Source organism: Vombatus ursinus, unplaced genomic scaffold (genome assembly GCF_900497805.2).
Source record: "Vombatus ursinus unplaced genomic scaffold, bare-nosed wombat genome assembly UNPS02014773.1, whole genome shotgun sequence".
Lineage (NCBI taxonomy): Eukaryota > Metazoa > Chordata > Mammalia > Diprotodontia > Vombatidae > Vombatus > Vombatus ursinus.
In genome coordinates, this window is record NW_020954551.1 from 15,691,766 (window position 1) to 15,712,417 (window position 20,652).

Consider the following 20,652-nt stretch of genomic DNA (forward strand, 5'->3'; position numbering starts at 1 on the left):
TCTTAATTAGGCAGGCCTTAGAGTCCAAAGGCATGACGCCAGACTAGTCAGCTGTCTGACAGCCAGTTTTCTTTCTTTAAAAAAAAAAAAATAACAAAAACAACAAAACCCCCTCTAGCCAATATATGCTCAGATATTTGTGCCATCTGGTGTACAAATATCTACCTGGACATCTGAAATCTGCAAAAATGGCAGAGCCTTCCCTGGCGTAGGTGTGCACTTATGGTCTATGCCATCTAGAACCCTATGAGACAGCGAACATAGAAGCCAAACCCAAGGTGAATTACTTAAATTTTTAGAATTGGAATGTTTTGATTAATGTTTTCATTGATTCTCTAGGGTTCTCTAAGTAAAGCATCTTATCTACTCATAAAAAAGTGATTATTTCGGGCGGCTAGGTGGTGAAGTGGATAGAGTACCGGCCTTGGAGTCAGGAGGACCTGAGTTGAAATCTGGCCTCAGACACATGATATTTACAAGCTGTATTGATCCTAGGCAAGTTATTTAATCCAATTTGCCTCACCCCCCCCCCAAAAAGTGATTATTTTGTTTCTTCTTTGCCACTCCCTCAATTTTTTTTCTTCTCTTATTTTATTATCACCAATATTCCTAGCACTATGTCAAGTAACAGAGGTAAAAATCCAGACTTGCAGTTCCCCTGTCGACCAATTTACCAAGCTCCTTTGCTTCATGTATAATTTAGAGCCAAGCCTCCTAAACTCTCCTGCTGTGGCTGAATATGGTTAGCAAGTTCCTTTTCTTTCACATTCTCTATCATCAGAAAGCAATAAATAACTGCTTTAGGAACCGTATGCCTGGGTAGATTCGGATGTACCTGAAATCTTGTTGGTATTGCTACCTTTGTGTTTGAGGTTGATTAGTTGGTCATGACAGAAAGAGAGAATTTGTTCAAAGCCCCACCCTACCTAGGTCTCTGGGGCAGGTTTAGAAAGGAAGTGCACGCATGAAAAACTTTTGAGAGCACCAGGTCACCTCTGCAACTTAGTTCCTCAAATTATAGCAGCGCTCCATTGCAAATCAGCTTCTCTTCTGTGAATTAAAAGCTTTGGCTGGCATGAATGGCCTCACAAAGCAAGAATCTGTCCATGAAAACTAGGCTTGTCCGTGAAAGTCAAACTGATTCCACCCAATGATGACAAAATTATGGCGTCACAAGGCCCTGGAAAATCAGGTTTCTTTGAATTCACCAGGCCACATTCTTGGAGGCTTCTGAAATCTATCGTCTCTTGCCCTGTCAAAGTCTCCGGTTCTGCCTAATTTCTCTTCTGTCCACCCTTCAGCCCATGTGAAATAGCCACCTGCCGAGGCCTGCATGCAGTCCCATCAGAAGTGCTTCAAGAAGGCTTGAAACACGGCAGTTGTGGCTTGTGGGGCGCTTACCTGGTAAAATGAGGGTTGCTTTCTGACTTGGTTTCTTGCCACATGTAATTCGGTATTCGTTGATCGCATTCTCAATCTCCTGCAGCTTCTTCACGGCATCTGCGTACTCTTGCTTCCGCTTCCTTTTCACGTTTTTGCAGAGGTCTGGCTCGTGGGCAAGTTTCTTGGCAGCTTCCACCAGTTTTTGCTGGATGACAAAATTGCTTTCCAGCTCTTGCAAGGCAGGATCCTAGACGAGTAGGAGAGAGTCTTTTAATGAAGACCCCCAGGAACAAATACAGACTCACGAGTGTTACATTATATTCCATTTCATTCCAAACCATTCCTAAGCTCCCATCGTGAACCCAACACTACGCTAAGCACTAGACATGAAGGGCAAAACCAAGATGGTCCCTTCCACCAAGAAGCTTATATTCTTTTTTGGGGGGGGGGGGAAGCTAATGGATTTAACTCCTTGCATATTCTAGAATCAAGTACAAGGAGTCCTATGGCTTTTGCCTCATTGGAATGCTCCTGAGGGAGAGAGAAGGGGATGAAGCAGAATGGAAACGATGCTGAACTTGGGGAGATGGAAGGCCTTGGTTCAAGACTCAGGTCTACCACTGACCAGCTACATGAATAAGTCATGGCTCTCCTTTCTTTAAGTCTGTTTCCTCACCTGTAATATGGGTCAGTACCTGCCTGCCAACCTCACATGTGGTGGTTTGTGAGAATCAAATGACTTGCTGTACGTGAAGACAATCTGTAAACTTAAAGGTACTGCATTGGTGTAAACTGCTATTGTTCTTCTAACTTGCCAAATTAAGGCAATCATGTCCCTATCTTTCTTGGTGTGTTTCTCTAATTCATTTCACTGATGAGGAAAGAAAGATTCTGAGAGGCTCATGAATGACCTGCTCCAAAAACTACAACTACTTCAGCCATAGAGACCAGATTCAAACTCGGGCCCCTCCCAACGCCTTTAAATTAAATTAATCTGCACTTAAAATGGTCCCACCAAACAGTCATCACCACATGCTAAGTAAAAGAGAAAAGGAGGATTAAATGTGGAGCTGCAGGTCTCTATCATGTATAGTTTGTCATTCTTTTGAAGTACGTAACAAATTCAACGTGGTCCTGCTTGTCTGTGTTTCCTTCTGCTGGGGCCTCAATAACCATCTTTCTTGGCTACCCTATTGCTATCCCCATTTTTTGAAGAGAGAGAGAAAAAGAAAAGAGGAGGAGGAGGAGGGAGAAAGGAAGGAAAAATAAAGCAACACACACATAACAAATATTCAGTCAAGCAAAACAAATTCCCACATGGGCCGTATCTACAAAATGTTATGTCTCATTCTGCATCTCGAGACTATCATCATCACCTCTCTCTCTCTCGAGAGGGTCTCCACTCTCATGATGGGGCCAGTTTCATAGGATAATAGCCTTAGATCAGGAAGATCTGATCTAAGAACCTGACCTGAGAAGACAGTGAGTCTGAAAAAGAACTCAAACCCAGGTCGTCTGACTCCAAATTCAGCGCTCTTTCCATCTGACCACACTGCTTCTTAATTTATCAGACTTTTTTTGGGTAGCTCCCATTTTTCCAAAGCACAGAGAGATTCACTGTGTCTTCATCACTACCACACATGGCTAGGCTGCACCTCCATGGGGTTCCATGCACATCACTGTGAACTCTAGTCCATAGGCATGATCCTATCTTTGAAAAAAAAAAACAGGTCCAATTTACTCTTGTTTGGGGGGAAGGGGGGGGGCATCTGTAATTCTTTCCTGAAAATTGCTCAGGGAAGAGAGAAATCTCCATTTTCATCTCAGGGCTTTATATTTTAGCTCCTGTTTTGTTGGTTAAAGGAAACAACTAATCCAATTGTGTCCATTTCGTTTTAATTCATCAGCTGAGATCAAAACGTAAGGCAGCAAATATAAATGAAGAGCCAAAGGCCGACCAGGGCCTGCCAACACGCAGCAATTTTTATCCTTCCCCTTAGCTGCTATTGAGCCGTTCCAAGAGAAGGTGTTCCAAGACAAGGGCCATACCTCCTCGCTGGGAAGCAAGTTGTCATCTAATTTGAATGCGGTGCCTATACGCCTTCTGACCTGAGGGGGTTTTTCTCCTGAATTCAGTGGGTACTCCTTTGGCATCTTACCAGTGAGCTCCTATAAAACAGGAAGGAAGTGAGATAGGATTAGTGTCACTAAACCAAGTGTCAAAACAGGCTCCGAGGACGCCAGGAGCGGAGGACACTCACTGCTTCTCGCAGGCAAATCTTCTTAAGCTCCTCCACTTTCTTCAGAAGTTTTTCTTGGAGAAGCTTCTCTTTCTTCCTCAGTTCCATTATTTTCTCTTTCTTTTGTTCCTCGCTGACCTCTGAGTCTTGAGAACCTGAAGAAAGAGGGTCGATTATTTATTTCTTTGTTTAAAAAAAAGAAACTGAGCTGGGGGGAGGAGAGCAGGGGAGTTTTTTGAGAATCAAATTTCCTTCCTTTGTATGGAACAAAGGCCATAGAGCCAAAACCAGCTATTAAACGAGAGCTTATTTCTTCTCTCCTTGTTTCTAAACATAATCAAAGGAAACAGCAGAACATTTTCTCATGATTCTGGGCATAGCATAGACGCTGGTGCTAAAACAGGCCTGAATAAGAGTAATAATAATAATAGCTATATTTACATAGAGCTTCTAATGTTTGCAAAGCACTTGATGTGGATTATCTAATCTTCACCTCAGAACAACTTTGCAGGGGAGGTGCTGTTATTATCCCTATTTTACAGATGAAACTGAAGGTCAGCATAGTTAAGAGACTTGTTTAGGGTAGTATGGATAGCAAAGAGTCGGAAGTAGGATCTGAACTGGGTACTTCTGGATCACAAATCCAGTAACTCCATCCATTAGGCCAAGCTCCATTTGATTGTGTTTCACTTTCTTGAAAACCGTGATAAAATAAGGAGGGTTTCTGAAATTGCCCTGAGAAGAGGTTTCGTTTTCTGAGGTGATGTAAGGAGACATTTGTCCATGGGGATGGGAGGTGGCAGCGTAAAGACAATCTGATTGCTCCCTTTCATTCAACTCAACAAGTATTTACAAAGCTCCTACTATGTGCCAGGAGATAGAAATACAAAGACAAAAATGAAACATTTGTTGACCTCAGGAAACTTATATTTTATCAAGCACATATATACATAAAGTATATACAAAATACATGTTATTTGGGGGTGGGGGTGGGGAGAGGGTGCTAGAAACTGGGAAAGGATCAGGAAACAAAGCAATGCTCAAGTAGAATTTTGCAGGCAACACGGGATTCTAAGGGGCAAAGGTGAGAAAGGGAGTGAATTCCAGGCATGCGGGAACAGCTTTTTTGAAAGCTTGTAGATGGGAGATGGGATTTTGCATTTGGGAAAGAGTTAGCAGTTCAGTTTTGATAAAACATGGGCTGCGTGAAGGGGAATAAAATGAATTAGTGTTGAAAGGTAGGTAGGAGCTTAGTTATAAAGGGCTTTAAATGTCAGCTTCAGGAGTTATTTTATCTCAGAGACAATAGGGAGCCATGGAACACTTTTTTTTTGGTGAGGCAATCAGTGTTAAGTGACTTGCCAAGGTCACACAGCTAGTAAGCGTCAAGTGTCTGAAGTCGCGTTTGAACTCAGGTCCTCCTGACTCCAAGGCCAGAGCTCTATCCACTGCGCCACCTGGCTGCCCCCGTGGAAGACTGTGAAGCAGGAGAGTGACCTGTTCTGTGTCTTAAGAACATTTTGTTAGGCAACTCCGTGGAGGATGGATGTGGCGGGAAAAAAGAGAGTCAAGCAGGGAGGCTAGTCAGGAGGCTACAGCAATGTTATAATTGAGAAGTGATGAGGAGTTCCTACAAAGTTATAAGTACAGGCTCACAAGCAAAGAGATTTGAAAGATAAAAGTCCACTTCAGTCACATTAAAATTTCATACAATGTTAAAAATCTAATATTTGCTATTTCTTTTGCTGAGTTTTCTTTTTTGAGAGGTCAGATATGTGATTTCATCAATTCGGGGAATTCTCATAAACATTCCCTCTATTGAGAGTGGACTGGCAACTCCTCTGTAACCTGCGATCTTAAGAGAAAAGGTTGGGGGCACTGAGGTTAAGTGACTTGCCCAGGGTCATACAATCAGAATTATGCCAAGAAGCAGGACAATCAACCACATTGTATTTTCTTCTTAATTGGAAAATACAGTTAAAAAAAAAAAAGGGAGACCACAAGTGCAAATTCCATGAGACTGCCAAGATTAAGGCAGTGCATTTTAAAAGGCCTAGGACTAAACAAAGTCAGAATGGGCAGAATAAGAAGGGACTAGAAACCGTTCTAATCTGATAGATCACCTGAGGAGATCAAGCTGCCGTTGCTTGCCATGATGAACTGATTTTTTGCCTCCAGAGTCACCAATTTGGAAACCTTTGGTGTGCCTGTATCAGTGAGGTCCATGGCGATGTCGTCTAAACTCCTGGCGGAGGGAATTTTTGCCTGCAGGGCCAAAAGAGAATTCTTTATTGTTATCCCAACTAATGATAAGAGGGAAAAAAATGATAACGTCCCAGAGAATGCAGTTTAAAAGACGGCAAGTCTCAGATTAAATAAGTGACCAAGATTGGTCTTAGAGGGTAGATGATTCCTTCCTCTTGGTAGAGGGGAGGGAAAAGGAAGGTTATGGACCAAGAAATGTCGGATGCTCTGTTAGTCAGAACATTGTATACATTGTTAGATCCAAGTTGGTTTGACTTAATGATATTTTCTTTGTCCCAAGTGGTCCTGTGGATAAGAAACAGTGCTTAAATTGTTAGCCAGAATGCTGTATACACATTGTTAGATTTGGACTGGTTTTTCATAATTTTTTTCGTTACTCATATTATCATAATAGCTTCACAGTCCACTGACTCGACGATATTACGGAGGACACACAAATGCTAAGGTGCATGTAAACTATATATCAGTTTTCCCGCATTTCTACATTTCTACATCTTTTTTTTTTCCCTCCCTCAGGAAAACTTTAAAAAAGACTGCAGGGTCGTCAGAAGAAAACTAATTGTTGGCATGTTCTCTTCTGCAAGTAACTTATCAATTGAATAATACCCTCTATTTAGAAACTAAACAAGGGAGTTAGATTTCCCTCCCTACAATAACACATCTGCGAACTTACTTTGCTCTGTTTCCTGTCCAAGTAAAACTGGTGTTGACTGATTGCCATCACCCAGATGGATTTGATGAGAGAAGCGTTGGCATACCAGGTCTGCACGAAGAGTCCGCTCTGCCCAAAGGTCCTTCTTGATACCGAAATTCTAAAACATTCAGGATGAGTGTTAAAGTCATGTGCCTTTCATTAAGGGGAAAAAAACCAATTATTTGCCTTTGGCCTGGCCCAGCACCAGGTAAAATGTGCCTAGTGAGTTAATTTTTTTGAAATCACTTATTATCTTCCTACTGTCAACCCTTTCAAAAGTTGTTCTTTTCATGCCAAAAAAAAAAAAGTTGGTTAACAAGCATTTATTAACACCTACCGTATCCCAGACACTCTCTTAAGCATGAGGGATACAAAGAAAGGCAAAAACATGGTTTTTGTCCTCAACGAGCTTACTTTCTAGCGGGGGAGACAACAGGCAAATTGTACACGATATACACAGTGGAAGGGGAAGATGATCTTAAAGACGGAAGAAGGCATCAGCAGCTGTGGGGTGCTGGAAGGATGAGTTCTGAGCTAAGTCTTAACTTGGGTAATGCCTCCTCCTTGTGGAGCCTGACAGTTTCTGAAAAAAGCTAGGTGACGATTGTATATTAGAAGTTAGATGGACGGGCCCTATTTAAAAGCCTCTATTGATGCATAAACTTCTCAAGAAGCAGGGGCTTACCGATATTTTATATCCAAGAAAATGGAACACAGAAGATAAGGGACTGATTTTGTAGATTTATCATTAGGATCTTAGATCCTGAAGACCTACTAAGCCCTTCATTTGACACATGAGGAAACTGAAGCTCGAAAGGGGGAATTAATGGCAGGGCTAGATCTGTAACTAAAATCTTCAAAACTGGTGGCCTAGAGCTCTGATTACTCATGACACCAGAACCGCCTTCTATTTTTAGTCTTTCCCATCCTGATTACACATTGTCCTCTCATTCTGAGACTCTCCAGGCGAACCCCAACTGACCTTGGTGGTGTAACTCACTCGTGATATCCATCATCTCCTGTCTCTGTGCCATTGCACTGGCTACCTCTTGTGCCTGGAATGTATTCTGGCCTCTTTGTCCCTTGTTTCCCCTCAAAAATCCATGTCAGCATCACTTTTTCTATAAAGCCTTTCCTGATTCCCCAGCTGCTAGTGCCCTACCCATCCCCCTCCAAATTATGTGGCATTTGTTTTGCATCTCCTTATTTTTGCTGATATTATCTCCTCTGACATAAGGTAAGCTCCCTGAAGTCAGCAACAGCTTCATTTTTGTCCTTATATCACACACACACACGGCATAGTGCCTGGCACCTAACAGACACTCAATAGTAATACATGGCATCTGTATAAAAGAGCTTTACTATATATTATCTCATGGAAGCCTCACAATATCTGATTGAGAAGGGAACTACTGGTATTATTCTTCTCCGATACTGAGGAAAATTGAGGTTCAGAGAAATTACATGATTTGTTCTTGGTTACCCAGCTAATAAATGGCAGAGGTAGGATTTGAACCCAGATCTGGATGATTCCAAGCCCAGCACTCTATCTAATTCCATGCTGTCTCCTAAAAACACAAGATATGGTTTTCAGTTGAACTGTGGTCCAGAGAGGCATGGTTTGGTTTATTTTGTTTTTCCTAATGGGAGAAAAGCTTTTTGTAGACTTGGGCTTTTCTTTGATTGCCTGTTTTTGCCTGTTTTTTTTTTCCCTATCATTTTAAAGCAGATTATAAGTTTCTATAAACAGACCACGGTACCTAAATTGAAAAGTTGATGCTTTGGAACAAAGTTCTTTACATAAGGTGTTCCAAAAGTCTGAGGACACCCTGCATGTATTATCCAATGGAAGCCTTCCACAATGCTGTCAGGCAGTTGATAGTATTCTTTCCAGATGAGGAAATGGGCTCCAACAGGCAAAGTGACTTGGCCACAATCACAGAGTTAGGAGTTACTGTCAGTCAGCCTCTGACTCGGACTTTGAGTACAATGCACTTTCCCCTGCATACCACAGTCTCTTCCCCACCTCCAAGCTCTCAATGAACAATGAATCAGAATTTTCTCATTCATTTGTAAGAACTAAATCCTAACAACCAGAAACAGTACAAATGGAGAAAAGTCATACTAATTCAATTAGATAGCTACTTTTCAATTTAGTTTTCAAAACAATCAATCCCTCTCCATCTAGGAAAATGAGATTGTAATTCTCACCTGCGAGGGTCATGAACTTCAACAGCAAATTTCTTCTCACGGAAATATAAGTTCTCCAGCTGTTTCCACTGAAATAACTAAACAATAAAAAAAAAACAGACCACAAAAGTATTTTCAATTTTAAAAAGTTAAATAATGACCTTTATGTGTCCTGTTAAAAGTTTCAATGTCCTTTACATCTATTATTTCATGAGTATCACAATGACCTTAGTTGGTAGGCTCTGTGGATACTTTTTCCATTTTACAGATAACTAGAAGAAGGCTCTTGGAGTTTAAGTCATTTGTAGATCCTTGAGAATAAGAAAGTGAATTAGTTATTAAAACACCAGGAACCCAATTTGTGAATAAATACAGATAAATCCATTATCTGTATTCCCAGTCTTTATAGCCCCAAACCCATGAGAACATAAACATGGTTCCAATCCAGCTCTCTTCTTATCAAAATCATGCCAGAAAGGCACACCACTGAGCTGAGTGTAGATTTTAACTGTAAATCTAGCTAGCTATAATCTTCTACTATGTACTTTATGTCGTCGCTGATAAGTTTCCTTTGTGCCATTTAATTTCCAGTCCCGTGCAGATAAAATGCAAACTAGAACCCCCAAATGAGAGATAAGATCAATGACTTTCAAACCCCTCATTTTGCAGATAGGAGAGCCTGAAGACTCAGAAGGTGTAGTGCCCAGATTGCTGGAAGAGGGAGCGAGGGGATGATCAGAACCCAAAAGGCTAAGTCCAAGACAGTCTTCAGTACTTTTTCTGCTGCCCTTCCCCTTCCCTTCCAGAATTTGAGCCTGACTGAACTAAGCTAGTAAGAATGATTAAATCCCTCCAGATTATGGCGAAATCTGGAGCTCATTTCTTATCTATGGTCAGGATGTGCTGGTGTTCTCAAAGCTAAGGGAAATAGACCCCAAGGAACTAATGCTTCAATTGGACCCTGGAGGGATACATGTCAGAAACTTGCAGTACCAAAGTGAAAGTAAAACTGAGCTCCTACTATTTGTGGGGTATCCCTAGTCTTCTGTCACCTGCTCCGTCCCCCTGCAACCTGTGGAAATTATATGCAAAAATGCAGAGTAAATGATGGTATCCCCTCCTCAGTAAAGGAAAACAGCAAAGAGGGCATCCCAACAGTGTTTCTGACTGCTGTTCATTCATCTATTATTAAACTATTTCATCCCATGAAATGTTTAATCCTGAACAATTAGCGCTGTCTGCATGAAAACCGAACAAGCCTTGATGAAAGCACCTGACTCCTGAAATTAAAGATGCCTAGCTCCATTTTAAATGGACTTCTGTTATCAAGTTCATTAATAATGGTTTCGGTCTAGACCGGCTGGTTGCTTGGGGCTCTCCCACTGAACCTGAACTTCAGAATGTCCCATTTAGTTCAATCCTTATTTGCAAAAGAAAAGAAAAAGCTCAGCTTGATTCTTGTTGAATAATCAGTCTATACATTTCATGCCATCATTAGACCCTTGCTTGAGTTCAGAATGGTGATGGCTGGATTTTTAAAAGCATGATGAAAAAAGCGTTTATAGGAATAGGTTACTGGCTGCTCAAATAGTGTTGGAATTTTTCTGCTGAACTAGAATGCATCAGTATTTGAGGACCTACAGGCTATTACTGAAGTCTCCAGGGTAAGAATTTACAACGGCATTCTAGTGCCTGGAAAGATGTTGTATTCACTAGAATGAATATGTAACCACAGAAGACAATTGCCCTGGCTCTTTTCCTCACAAACACACACAGAAAAATAAAACACAGAGCACTCTCCCTCTGTGCTCCCCTCCACAAGGGCACACACAGCCATCTACACCCCTAAACCTGTTCTGAGTTCAAAGAGTACAGAGGAAAACTCGAACAAAACAAAAGTTTTTTTAAAAAAACATACCTATTTGTTAAAAGGTCCAGCAGTGAAATGTGATCCTTTGAAACATCCCCAATCTTCTAGAGTAGCTGAGGAAGGAAAGGAAAGCCCCCTTGCCTCTCCTCTTCTCTCACCCCCACCTACAGTGCTTCCTTAAGGAGCTCTGGCCTCAGTTTCATCACACACTTTCTAAGGTGTAACTCGGTTTCACAGACCTAACCTCCCACTGCTGACACATTACTGACATCAGCAGCTCTCTCGAATGACACCTCCCCATTCCACTCCTTCCCTCTAAAGAGAGAACACTAGGAGGGACAGACAGTGTTCTCCCCCCCCAGGAGGATTTCTACAGAGATGGGGGGTGGGAGGGAGGAAGAGAGAATGTGTTTTTAAGGAGATTAGCTGTTTAGAGACATCAAGGGGAATGAGTTTGTTGGAATTCCCATATGGATTTCACTGGAAGCTGGTTTGAAGGCACATTTCTGGCCAGGGCTGACTCACCCTGGAAATGAACAGGTTAGACAGGAAGAGTTAGCCTGCAGCCTCAGCTGTGTTTTCCTTTAACTCCATTCCCACACACATAAAAACCAAGGTTGCACTTGAAATGAGATCTCTTAAAACTGACACCGCACCCCCACCCCCATCCCTTATCACTTACAACCAAGAAACATTATCTCTTTTGATTCCATTCAGGATGTTTTGGGGTTGCTTTCTTTTCTTTTTTTTTTTTTAACATTTTCCTTACATGCCCCCCCCAAAAAAAATACAGCCTACAAGTCAGAGACTTCTGTTTAATTAGGGAACTTGACATGATTTAAATGGAAATTGGTGTGTGTGTGTATGTTCGCAAGAAATTTCTCATCTGAAATCTTCAAAAGGAGACCTCATATTGAGTCCAGCCTAGCTGCTGAAGAATTATTTCCAGAGTGTTTTGCTAAAGATATTCCAATCCTAAAAATTCTGTGAATGATATATTGACACATTGATAAAGACAACAGAGTTGTTCAGGATAAACCGAAGGCTACAGGGAGTACAATAAGAAGATTTGAATCAGGCTAATAGATGGCATTTTCAAATAGAAAAATGATTCAACAAGCATCACTGAGCATCTACTACATGCAAAGCATTGCACTAGGTGCTGGGGATACATGAGAAAGTTATTTCCTTCTGGGATATGCCACTCCACATTATGGTACCAACATTTTAAATCTAATGGAAAGAGAAGGAAGAAGAAATTTTTCCCTTCTGCTTGGTTTAGAGGGCAAAACCAGGAGCAATGGGCAAAAGCTTAAAAAAGGTAAACTGAGGCTTGATATGAGGAAGAACTTCCTAAAAAATTATAACTACCAAAAAGGTGGAATGGGCTACTTTGAGAAGTGATGGGTTGCTCCTCCATGGACTTCGAATGGAGGCCAAATGACCTCTTATTGGTATGTTATAATATGGGTTCCTTTTGGGGGGGGCATGTTTTAGATCAGATGGCTACTGCAGTGACTTTTAATTTCAAAATTCTGTGACAAAAGGAGGCATCAGAACCATGTGGAACAGAGGTGTTGTGTACATGTTGTAGACTTTCACTTTTGTCTCTGTATCCCTACAGTGTCTGGCAAATAAAGGGCACTTAATAAATGCTTGTTGATTAATTGATTGCTTAATCATCCAAAGGAAATATAGAAAGATAATAAGGAAATTTGAATGAGGTTGAAAGATGACATAGTCAAACAGAAAACACCTTGGCCTTTGGGCCAAAGGTAAAGGTTCAACAGCCAGACAGGGAATAGTACAAGATATTTCACATTTTCTACTAATTGGTGAATACTAAATTGGGCCTCATATTACAGACTGTTGATAAGTACATTTTCACAGATGTAGAAGAGGGCTCATTTTAGCCGGGCCTTAATTTCCAGGCTCAGATTGAGATTCCTCTTATTTTCATTGAAATACATTGGAAAATGGAAGACTTCAAGTCAATCAAAAATAATTTATTAAGTATCTATACATGCCAAGCACTGTGCTAGGCAGTGGGGTACAAAGACAAAAATAACATTGTGTCTGCTACATTATCAGAAGACTTGCAAAGAACTAGAGTATTTTTGTTAGAAGCATAACTGGCATTATCACTGATTAGTATTTATTAAGTAAGCTTCCATTATTTGCTTTAGAATCTGTATCTTTTAGAAGTGTTCTTATTAGCCTTAGGGAAAAATAAATTTGCAAAGAAAAAAAATTCCCTAGGTCTTCCTTTCTCCAACTGAAACATCAAGAGACTGTGGGAGAGATGCTCTCTAACACCTTAAGAGTCTCTGAGTTAAGATGTAGAGTCTCTGAACTAGCACTCAGGTTTCCTAAGCCTCTACTATACTAGCCTTCTAGAATAAAAAAAGTCCCCTTTGGTATAAAATGGAAAGGAGATAAAGACACCTCAGATAATATTTGCAATGCACTTTGAGAAAGGGGAGAAGAAAGGTGAGACTGATAACTTGCATTATTATTGCCGATAGATAACAACAAAAAAAAATACAACAGGGAAATAACTTATCCCCAAGGTTACTAATCATACTCTAAAAACAAACTCATCAAGGCTTTAGAAAATTATTATTATTATTAGGGTGAAGGAAACAAAAATAGGTTTTGAAAGCAGAGATTAGAAATAATTAGAATATTTTGATGGCAGGTTTGTAATCAGAACATATTGCCTTCCTCTTTAAGGCTGGAGAAAAGAAGTAGATCTTTTTAAAATACTTGCAATATGCCCTGCAGTTGTGATTTATTGAAAAAATTAATGTTGTAGAGGGTGAACACTTGTTGACTACCCCTTATACAATCTGTGTGCAACCACAAGCCAAGCAAACCCAACCAACTTTTATAGAATCAGAAAAATGAAAGAAGTTTGTTTTTCTTCTACTGAAATCACAGTGAACAACATTTTTGAGGCTGGGGGAAAATTTTAACACCAAGCAGAATGAAAAAAACACCAAAGAGCATAATTAAGCTACAGCTGGAGAGTAGCTGAAATGAGCTGTATGAAATGGTCTTAAAACAGCCTAGCTTGGGGGTAAAAGCCCAGGATTTTGAGAAGAGGATTTAATTTCAAATCCTGGCTCTGGCACTGCTTGCCTTTGGGCAGCACTTCCACCTTTTTGGGCCTCAGTTTCCTCATCTATGAATCGAAAGAGATGGACTAGACGATCTCTAAGATCCCTTCTACCTCTATACCCCATAATTCTAAATTTATTTTTAATGTTAAGATGGAAAATAGCAAGGCAGGGATCATGGCTTAGTGGATACAGCTAGCCTTGGAATCAAGACTAACTGGAGACTCCGGGTTCCAGTCTAGTCTCTGACATATATCTGATTTTGTGACACAGGGCAAATCAGGTAAACTTAATATTCCAAGCAACTCTCTAAGACAGTAAGTTACTGAACAGTTTAACAGTGTGTACGAATAGACCAACTTTCCTTGGAAGTACCCTATATCAATAAAATTATAGGTCCTATTTTTTAAAAAATGGAATGTAAAATTGTGTGAGTCTCAGGTTCCCTAAAACCTGTAATTGAACAGGTTGTGGTCTTTCGTTTGACTTTATCTTCAAATTTGCTGATACACCCTCCAGACAGAAACTTGCTTTTCTATTTCTGGAGAAGACATGGGTCAGGCAAGAAGGACAGGGTAGGGAAAGGATGGGGGAAGGGCGGGAAATGAAAGTAAGACACCTAGATATGAAGTAGAGAACTCCCACTGGTTCAAAAAGGGCAGGAATGTCCTTGGCAGACTAAACAAAGCAGGTGAGGAAGTGTGTGACATTGACTGCCAAAGGGAATCTCCCTGAAGTAATGTAAGAACCAAGGAGAGTCCCTGACAGAAAGAGGTAAAAGGGCATTTTTAACTTGGATAAAAGCCAAGTGCACACCCCCTGCAGTTTAACAACTAGTTGTGCTGTGTGATGACAAAAGGGAAGTTTTAGTAGTGGCTTGGTTGAGGGAGATAAAAAACTTAGCAGGTTAATTATTAAACTGTAAATTCACCTGGAAATGACTAAATCTGAGGTGATCGCAGCTGTGTCATGTCATAAAATTATCTATCCATTCACCAGTGACTCATCCTGCTTGACCACATGATAGTGCCTTGGGGCAAAATGAAACTACCATTCATGCTCTTGTCTGTTGGAGGAATGAAAGTATCCCATCCTGTCCTGTCCTGTCCTGTCCTGTCCCCCTTGGTGCCTCTTTTAAACTTGTACCAAAGTCATAGACCTTAGTTTGTTTTACTGAGTAGCCTCAATGATAGTCACAAGATCGAAGAGCTGAATGGGTCCTTGGAGATGATAATGATAATTACCATATTTCACTGCATAATCATCACAGATTTTATGCCAAATTATTTGCAAAAAAAGTGGGGTGTGACCATTATGTGAAGCTTTGAAAATAAATTGTGCTGGTATTACTTAAAAATCATTTATTACTAAACTGTCTTTGGTGCAAGATTAGGATGCATGGAATACTCACGAATATATGTTAAAATTAGGAAGATGCAAGTCTCCCCATATCATATGACTTAGTCATGGCAGCTCTGCCTACCCACCTGCTCCCCTTGTACCTACGGCTCTTCATTGGGTTTAGTGATAATACCGTTAGTACAGCAGCACTCTAAACAAACCACACAATTTGGGTTTTGGAAATATACTGACAATGCCATGGGCTGAGAATTCTAGGCTCTCGGCTCACAATGCACAAGAGATAAATGTATATCCATATGCCACTGGTAAATACATAGCTGCTCTGTTTACCTTGTAAGTATCGTGATAAACAGAATTATACCATGTGATGATTGCATGATGAAAAGTTATAAACCAATTTTTGGACTGAAAAAACAGGGTGTGACGATGATGCAGTGAAATACAGTATAGCTGCCACAGGACCATAGACTTACGGGCAGAAAAGGACCACTGAAGCCATCTTGTCCAAACTCCTCGTTTTGGCTTGGATTCAGTCAAAGGGCCATACTTGAGGACCTAGAGGACCACATGTGGCCTCGAGGCTGCAGGTTCCCCACCCCTGAGCTAGACCTAGGTGACCCAGATATTTGGGGGCAGACTCAGAACTTGGATTTGAGTCTCTGACTCCAACCATGGCTCCTTCAAGGGGACCATGCTTCCTCTCATTACTGATACAAGACTTTAAGGTTTGCAAAGTGCTTAATGTACATGATTGTCTTTGATTCTTACAAGAATCTCAGGACACAGATGCAATTGTCCCCATGTTACAGATGAGGAAACTAGGCTCAGAAAGGTTCAGTGGCATACATTCCCAGGGTCATAGAACTGGTCGTTGTCCAAGGTGAGATTTGAACCACCTCCTGACCTGACTTCCTTCAAGTCCCAGCTAAAATCCTACCTTCTGCGAGAAGGTTCCCCTTAACACTGGTGCCTTCCCTCTGTTGATTATTCCCAATTTATCCTGTTGCTATCTTGGCAGTACACAGCTGTTTGTACGTTGTCTTGTTTGCTGTTGCCAACATTTTATTCTTTTGCTTGCTAGAAGCAGATCAGCCTTGGAATTAGGGCATAGCTTCTATATGTTGTGAATTCTTTTTTTCTTTTTAACCTTTGAATATATGCATTTTTCTTCTTTTTTGGGCATCACTATCACTAGCCTCTCTCCCTTATAACAAATAAATCTAGTTCAGCAAAACAAATCTACCCATGAGTTATATCTGAAAATGTCCATCTCTGTCCACATCTCTACTCCAGAATCTCTCCAAGCAGATGGAGGAAGCAGGCTCTTAAATCATTCCAGATGCTCTTCTCCTTTCCCTACACATTGCTTTATCTGCCCATCTTTTTGTTCTCCTAATGAGACAGGGTGATATGCTCGGAAGAGGATAGGCCCAATGACGACTTCAGAAGACCATCAAAGAAGCCCACTTCCTACCTCGGTTGGGGAAATGCCGACTCATGATGTGGAATGACATGGATATTTTCAGACACAATGGGTGGATTTATTTTGCTGTACCAGATTTATTTGTTATAAGGGAGAGAGGCTGGTGATAGTGACATGCCCAAAAGAAGAAAAATGCATGGAAGAAAATACATAAGTTGCAAAGATAGGTTTGATGTTAACAAAAACTTTCTAATCATTAGACCTACCAAAGTGAAGCAGGTAGCTCTGAAAAGTGGGGTGCTGTACGTAGTACAAATTATTTTAGGGGTATGGGCTAATTGGTCTCTAAGGTAATTCAATCTGAAAGACAGTGTGGTATAGTGGACAGGGCACTGGACTTTGGAGTCAGAAAGACATAGGCTCAAATTCCACTTCAGATACTTACTAGCTGTGTGACCCTGGGCTATATTTCTCTCTGTGCCTCAGTTTCTACAATATGGGGGTTGGACTCAATAGTCTTTTAAGTACCTTTGAGCTCTAAATCTATGATCCTGTAAAATCCCAGAACACTACTAATGAACATGCAGAAGCCTTTTCCTTGAAGAAATCTGATTTTTTTTTTTTGACATGAGAAAAGCTTAATTATACACTTTACAAACAGGATAAACAAGACAATTGTTGACATTTTGTAATCCAATATTCTTTCTCATCCACCCAATCTCTTTTGTTCTTTATTTGGCCAGTAGGGCTGAGTGACTCTACCAGAGTGTGCACCATCCATCCCCTTGGGGACTTTTAAGCCATAACAGAATCAGCATGTTTATTCTCCACTAAGTCCTTCAGGAGAAAAGGGGACATGACTGCCTTTAGAACAAGGACCAGGTAAGTAGCTTCCTGAAAGTCAAATGCAACCTATACTTTTAAGAAAAGAAAACAGGAAATAATGAACGAGTGTGTGAGTACATGTTACCCAATTCATTTAGCTTCGGGGATAGATTAGGGACACTGAACTCAGTCTTATAAAAGCAGCTCCGTGGACAAGTTAACTATAACAAAGAGATTTTTCTTATTCTAAAATGCCCCAGGGATGACAGAAGGACACCTAAGTTCAAATCCAGCCTCAGACATATACTACTCGAATGACCCTGGGCAAGTCACTTAACCTCTGTTTGCCTCAGTTTCCTCATCTGCAAAGTGGGGATAGCTCCTATCACTCAGGGCTGTCGTGAAGATCAAACAAAATAATGCTCGTAAAGCACTTAGCACAGTCCCTTGGCACATAAGCAAGCACTATATAAATGTTAGCTACCATGAGTTCAAATCTGGCCCCAGACACTTATTAGATGTGTGACCCTGGGCAAGTCACTTAACCTTGTTTATCTCAGTTTCCACATCTGTAAAATGAGCTGGAGAAGGAAATAGCAAACTACTCCAATATCTTTACCAAGAAAACCCCACGTAGGGTCACAAAGAGTCAGACACAACTGAAAGGACTGAACAACAACTCTATGGAAATCAGATAATGGAAGATGATAATCTTAAAGACATTTTCCTCCTGCCTATTATGCTTTGACTAGCATATCTCACTATGACTATTGTTCATGGGAAACTTGGCCTACTTCAGGCTCACCACCTTACCTGGGGAATCATAGCTCAGTAATCGAGCTTTTAGACTTCCATTTACCTGGTGACCCATAAAACTGGGTTACCCTCATACTCTTCTTTTGGGAAAAAACAATGCATTTAGGCAGGCAGCTAAGTGATGTATTGGAGAGAGCACTAGATAAGCCCAGCAGGACTTGAGGTCAAATCTTGCCTTCGGATACTTACTAGCTGTCACTAACCTCTATCAACTTTATTTTCCTCATCTGTAAAATGGGCGTAATAATAGTACCTACTTCCTCATATTGTTGTAATGATCTAATGAGATAACATTTGTAACTCTTAAATACTCTGAAACCCTTACAGCACATGTAAAGCTACCTAGGTAATTAATTATTATTTGAAATAGAGTAAACGTTAAAAATGTACATCACGAGTACCCAATCTTGAAAAACAAACATTTTCTAGTTTACAGATAAGGTAAATATCAGTGGATATAAACAGCAATGGATTTGAAGCCAGAGGACCTAGGGTCTATCTAGCCTGTCTCTTCATCTTTTTTATCTATGTGACTGTGTACAAGTCACTTTACCTGTATGGACCTCAGTTTTCTGAGTTGTTACATGAGGAAAAGAGGTTAAATGGTTTCCAAGCTCTCTTCCAGCTCTAAATCTATAATCTACTAGAAAATTTTCAAATACCATCAGCATATATTATAATTCATTTCACATATTGCTATTGGAAAACTAAGAAACAAAAAAAAACTAACCTAGAAAATATTAATTGAGCACTGACTATGGGATTAGGCCTTCAATGGATAAAGTAGAAGAGACAGAGATCATTAATCAATCAACAACAATCCAGAATCATATATTAAGCGCTGACTACGTGCGCCAGGCACTAGTAAAACAAAGACAAAAACAAAACTTTTGTTTCAATGAGTGTTTGCCTATTCTATATTAATCTGAAGGACTTTACAGCCTATCAGTGAAGAAGAAAAGGGAAAAAATTGTACAGTAATTAGAAACAAGATCTGACATAGCATTAGAAAAAAAAAAACTACAAGGTTCCACAGGAGGGAAGGGATCACATTTTGTTGGGAAGATGAATGAAGGATTCCTAAAGAGGGAGGCAATCAGATCTGAGACCTTGACTCTCAAGTTAACTTTGCTGTGGCAGACTTAGGGAAGGGCATATTCAGGGTGAAGGAATAACATGACCAAAGGGGAAGGCTCATTTGGAGACTTTTGAGTTACATCCATGGGGACAGTTTTTTGGGTGGGCCATTGCAATAATCCAAGACGCAATGAAAATTTGTCTTGATTGGACGCTGTGATGATGATTCTCCTTCTCCATGGAGGGTTCACGGTCCAAGTTCTTGAAGGCAATACCAGTGGGATGCAAATGCTGGCCAAGCTGGAAAGGCTATCTCTATGGACACCAGTATGTATAGGTGGGATATATGCTGTCTAAGGGCCAACTTAAGTCAGTCAATGAAGAAGCATTTATTATTGTTTGCCATGTGTCAAGCACTGTGCTAATTATTCTGAGAATACAAAAAAGGGCAAAGAATTCAGAGAGGCTCATTAATAGGTTGGCCAGAGGGCACTGCATTTTGGGGCAACTCTGAAGCAATATCTATGAAGAGAGAGGAGCTGGGATGGGCCTGTGGGGAGAATACCCACTATGAGAAAAACACAGATGTTTAACGTTCTGAAGTCATGAAGACCTGAACTGGAAGAGTGGCAGTAAGGTTAAAATGAGGCTGAGGAAGAGGAAGGCGATAAAGATGACTGAGTACTGAATTATGAGTACCTTGCAGCAGTGGGGAATCTGTGGCCCTTTAGACTATTATTAGGGCCTGAACAGAAGCCAGCAAGAAAGCTGGATCTGAAGGGGGTGAAGGATGAGTTTGATTTTTGTCATGTTGAGTTTGTGGGACTAATGGGCTGTTTAAGAGTAGAGTCTGGTGGGTGGTTGGGAACATTGGACTGGAGCTTTAGATAGCTGTGAATGAGGAAGGGGGCAGGGAACCAAGAGAAACAGGTTCTCGAGTGTTAAGAATTTCTGTAATCAAAATGACAGATGACCTCAAAGGGCAGCGGAGAGACACCTGGTGTGTATGTATAGATTAGAGTCTGTCACCAGCATGACTCATCCGAGAGGGGAAGAAAAAAAGACGTCAAGGATTGCAAATCCCATAAAACGGAGAGACAAAAGATGGGCCAAGCATGGCACTAATAGTGCTGAGGCATTTAAAAAAAAAGAAAAGTAAAGAAAAACCTTTGGCTTGTTGAGTGAATTCTTTCTGAAGCATTCCTGGTTAGAGCAGGGACAAGAATGTCACAGAATGGGAGGACAGAGAGGTTAGAAGTACTGCGTTCTGACTATCAAGAGGCACAGTGGATGGGAGTGGTGGACCTGGGGGTCAGGAAGACCGGAGTTCAAATTCTGCCTCAGATACTTATTAGCTATGTGATCCTGTGTACATCATTCAACCTCTT

General features: G+C 40.7%; 1 protein-coding gene across 1 annotated transcript in view; it reads right to left on the reverse strand.

Annotated features, from left to right (window-relative positions):
* FRMD4B (FERM domain containing 4B) overlaps positions 1–20,652 on the reverse strand; it is a 209,913-nt gene that overhangs the window by 17,335 nt on the left and 171,926 nt on the right. Inside the window, exons 13-18 of the mRNA XM_027863670.1 lie at positions 8,794–8,870; positions 6,562–6,700; positions 5,747–5,888; positions 3,645–3,778; positions 3,433–3,552; positions 1,402–1,630 (exon numbers count right to left, since the gene is read on the reverse strand). Coding sequence (XP_027719471.1) covers positions 1,402–1,630; positions 3,433–3,552; positions 3,645–3,778; positions 5,747–5,888; positions 6,562–6,700; positions 8,794–8,870 — 841 coding nt within the window. The remainder of the gene's footprint in view (positions 1–1,401; positions 1,631–3,432; positions 3,553–3,644; positions 3,779–5,746; positions 5,889–6,561; positions 6,701–8,793; positions 8,871–20,652) is intronic.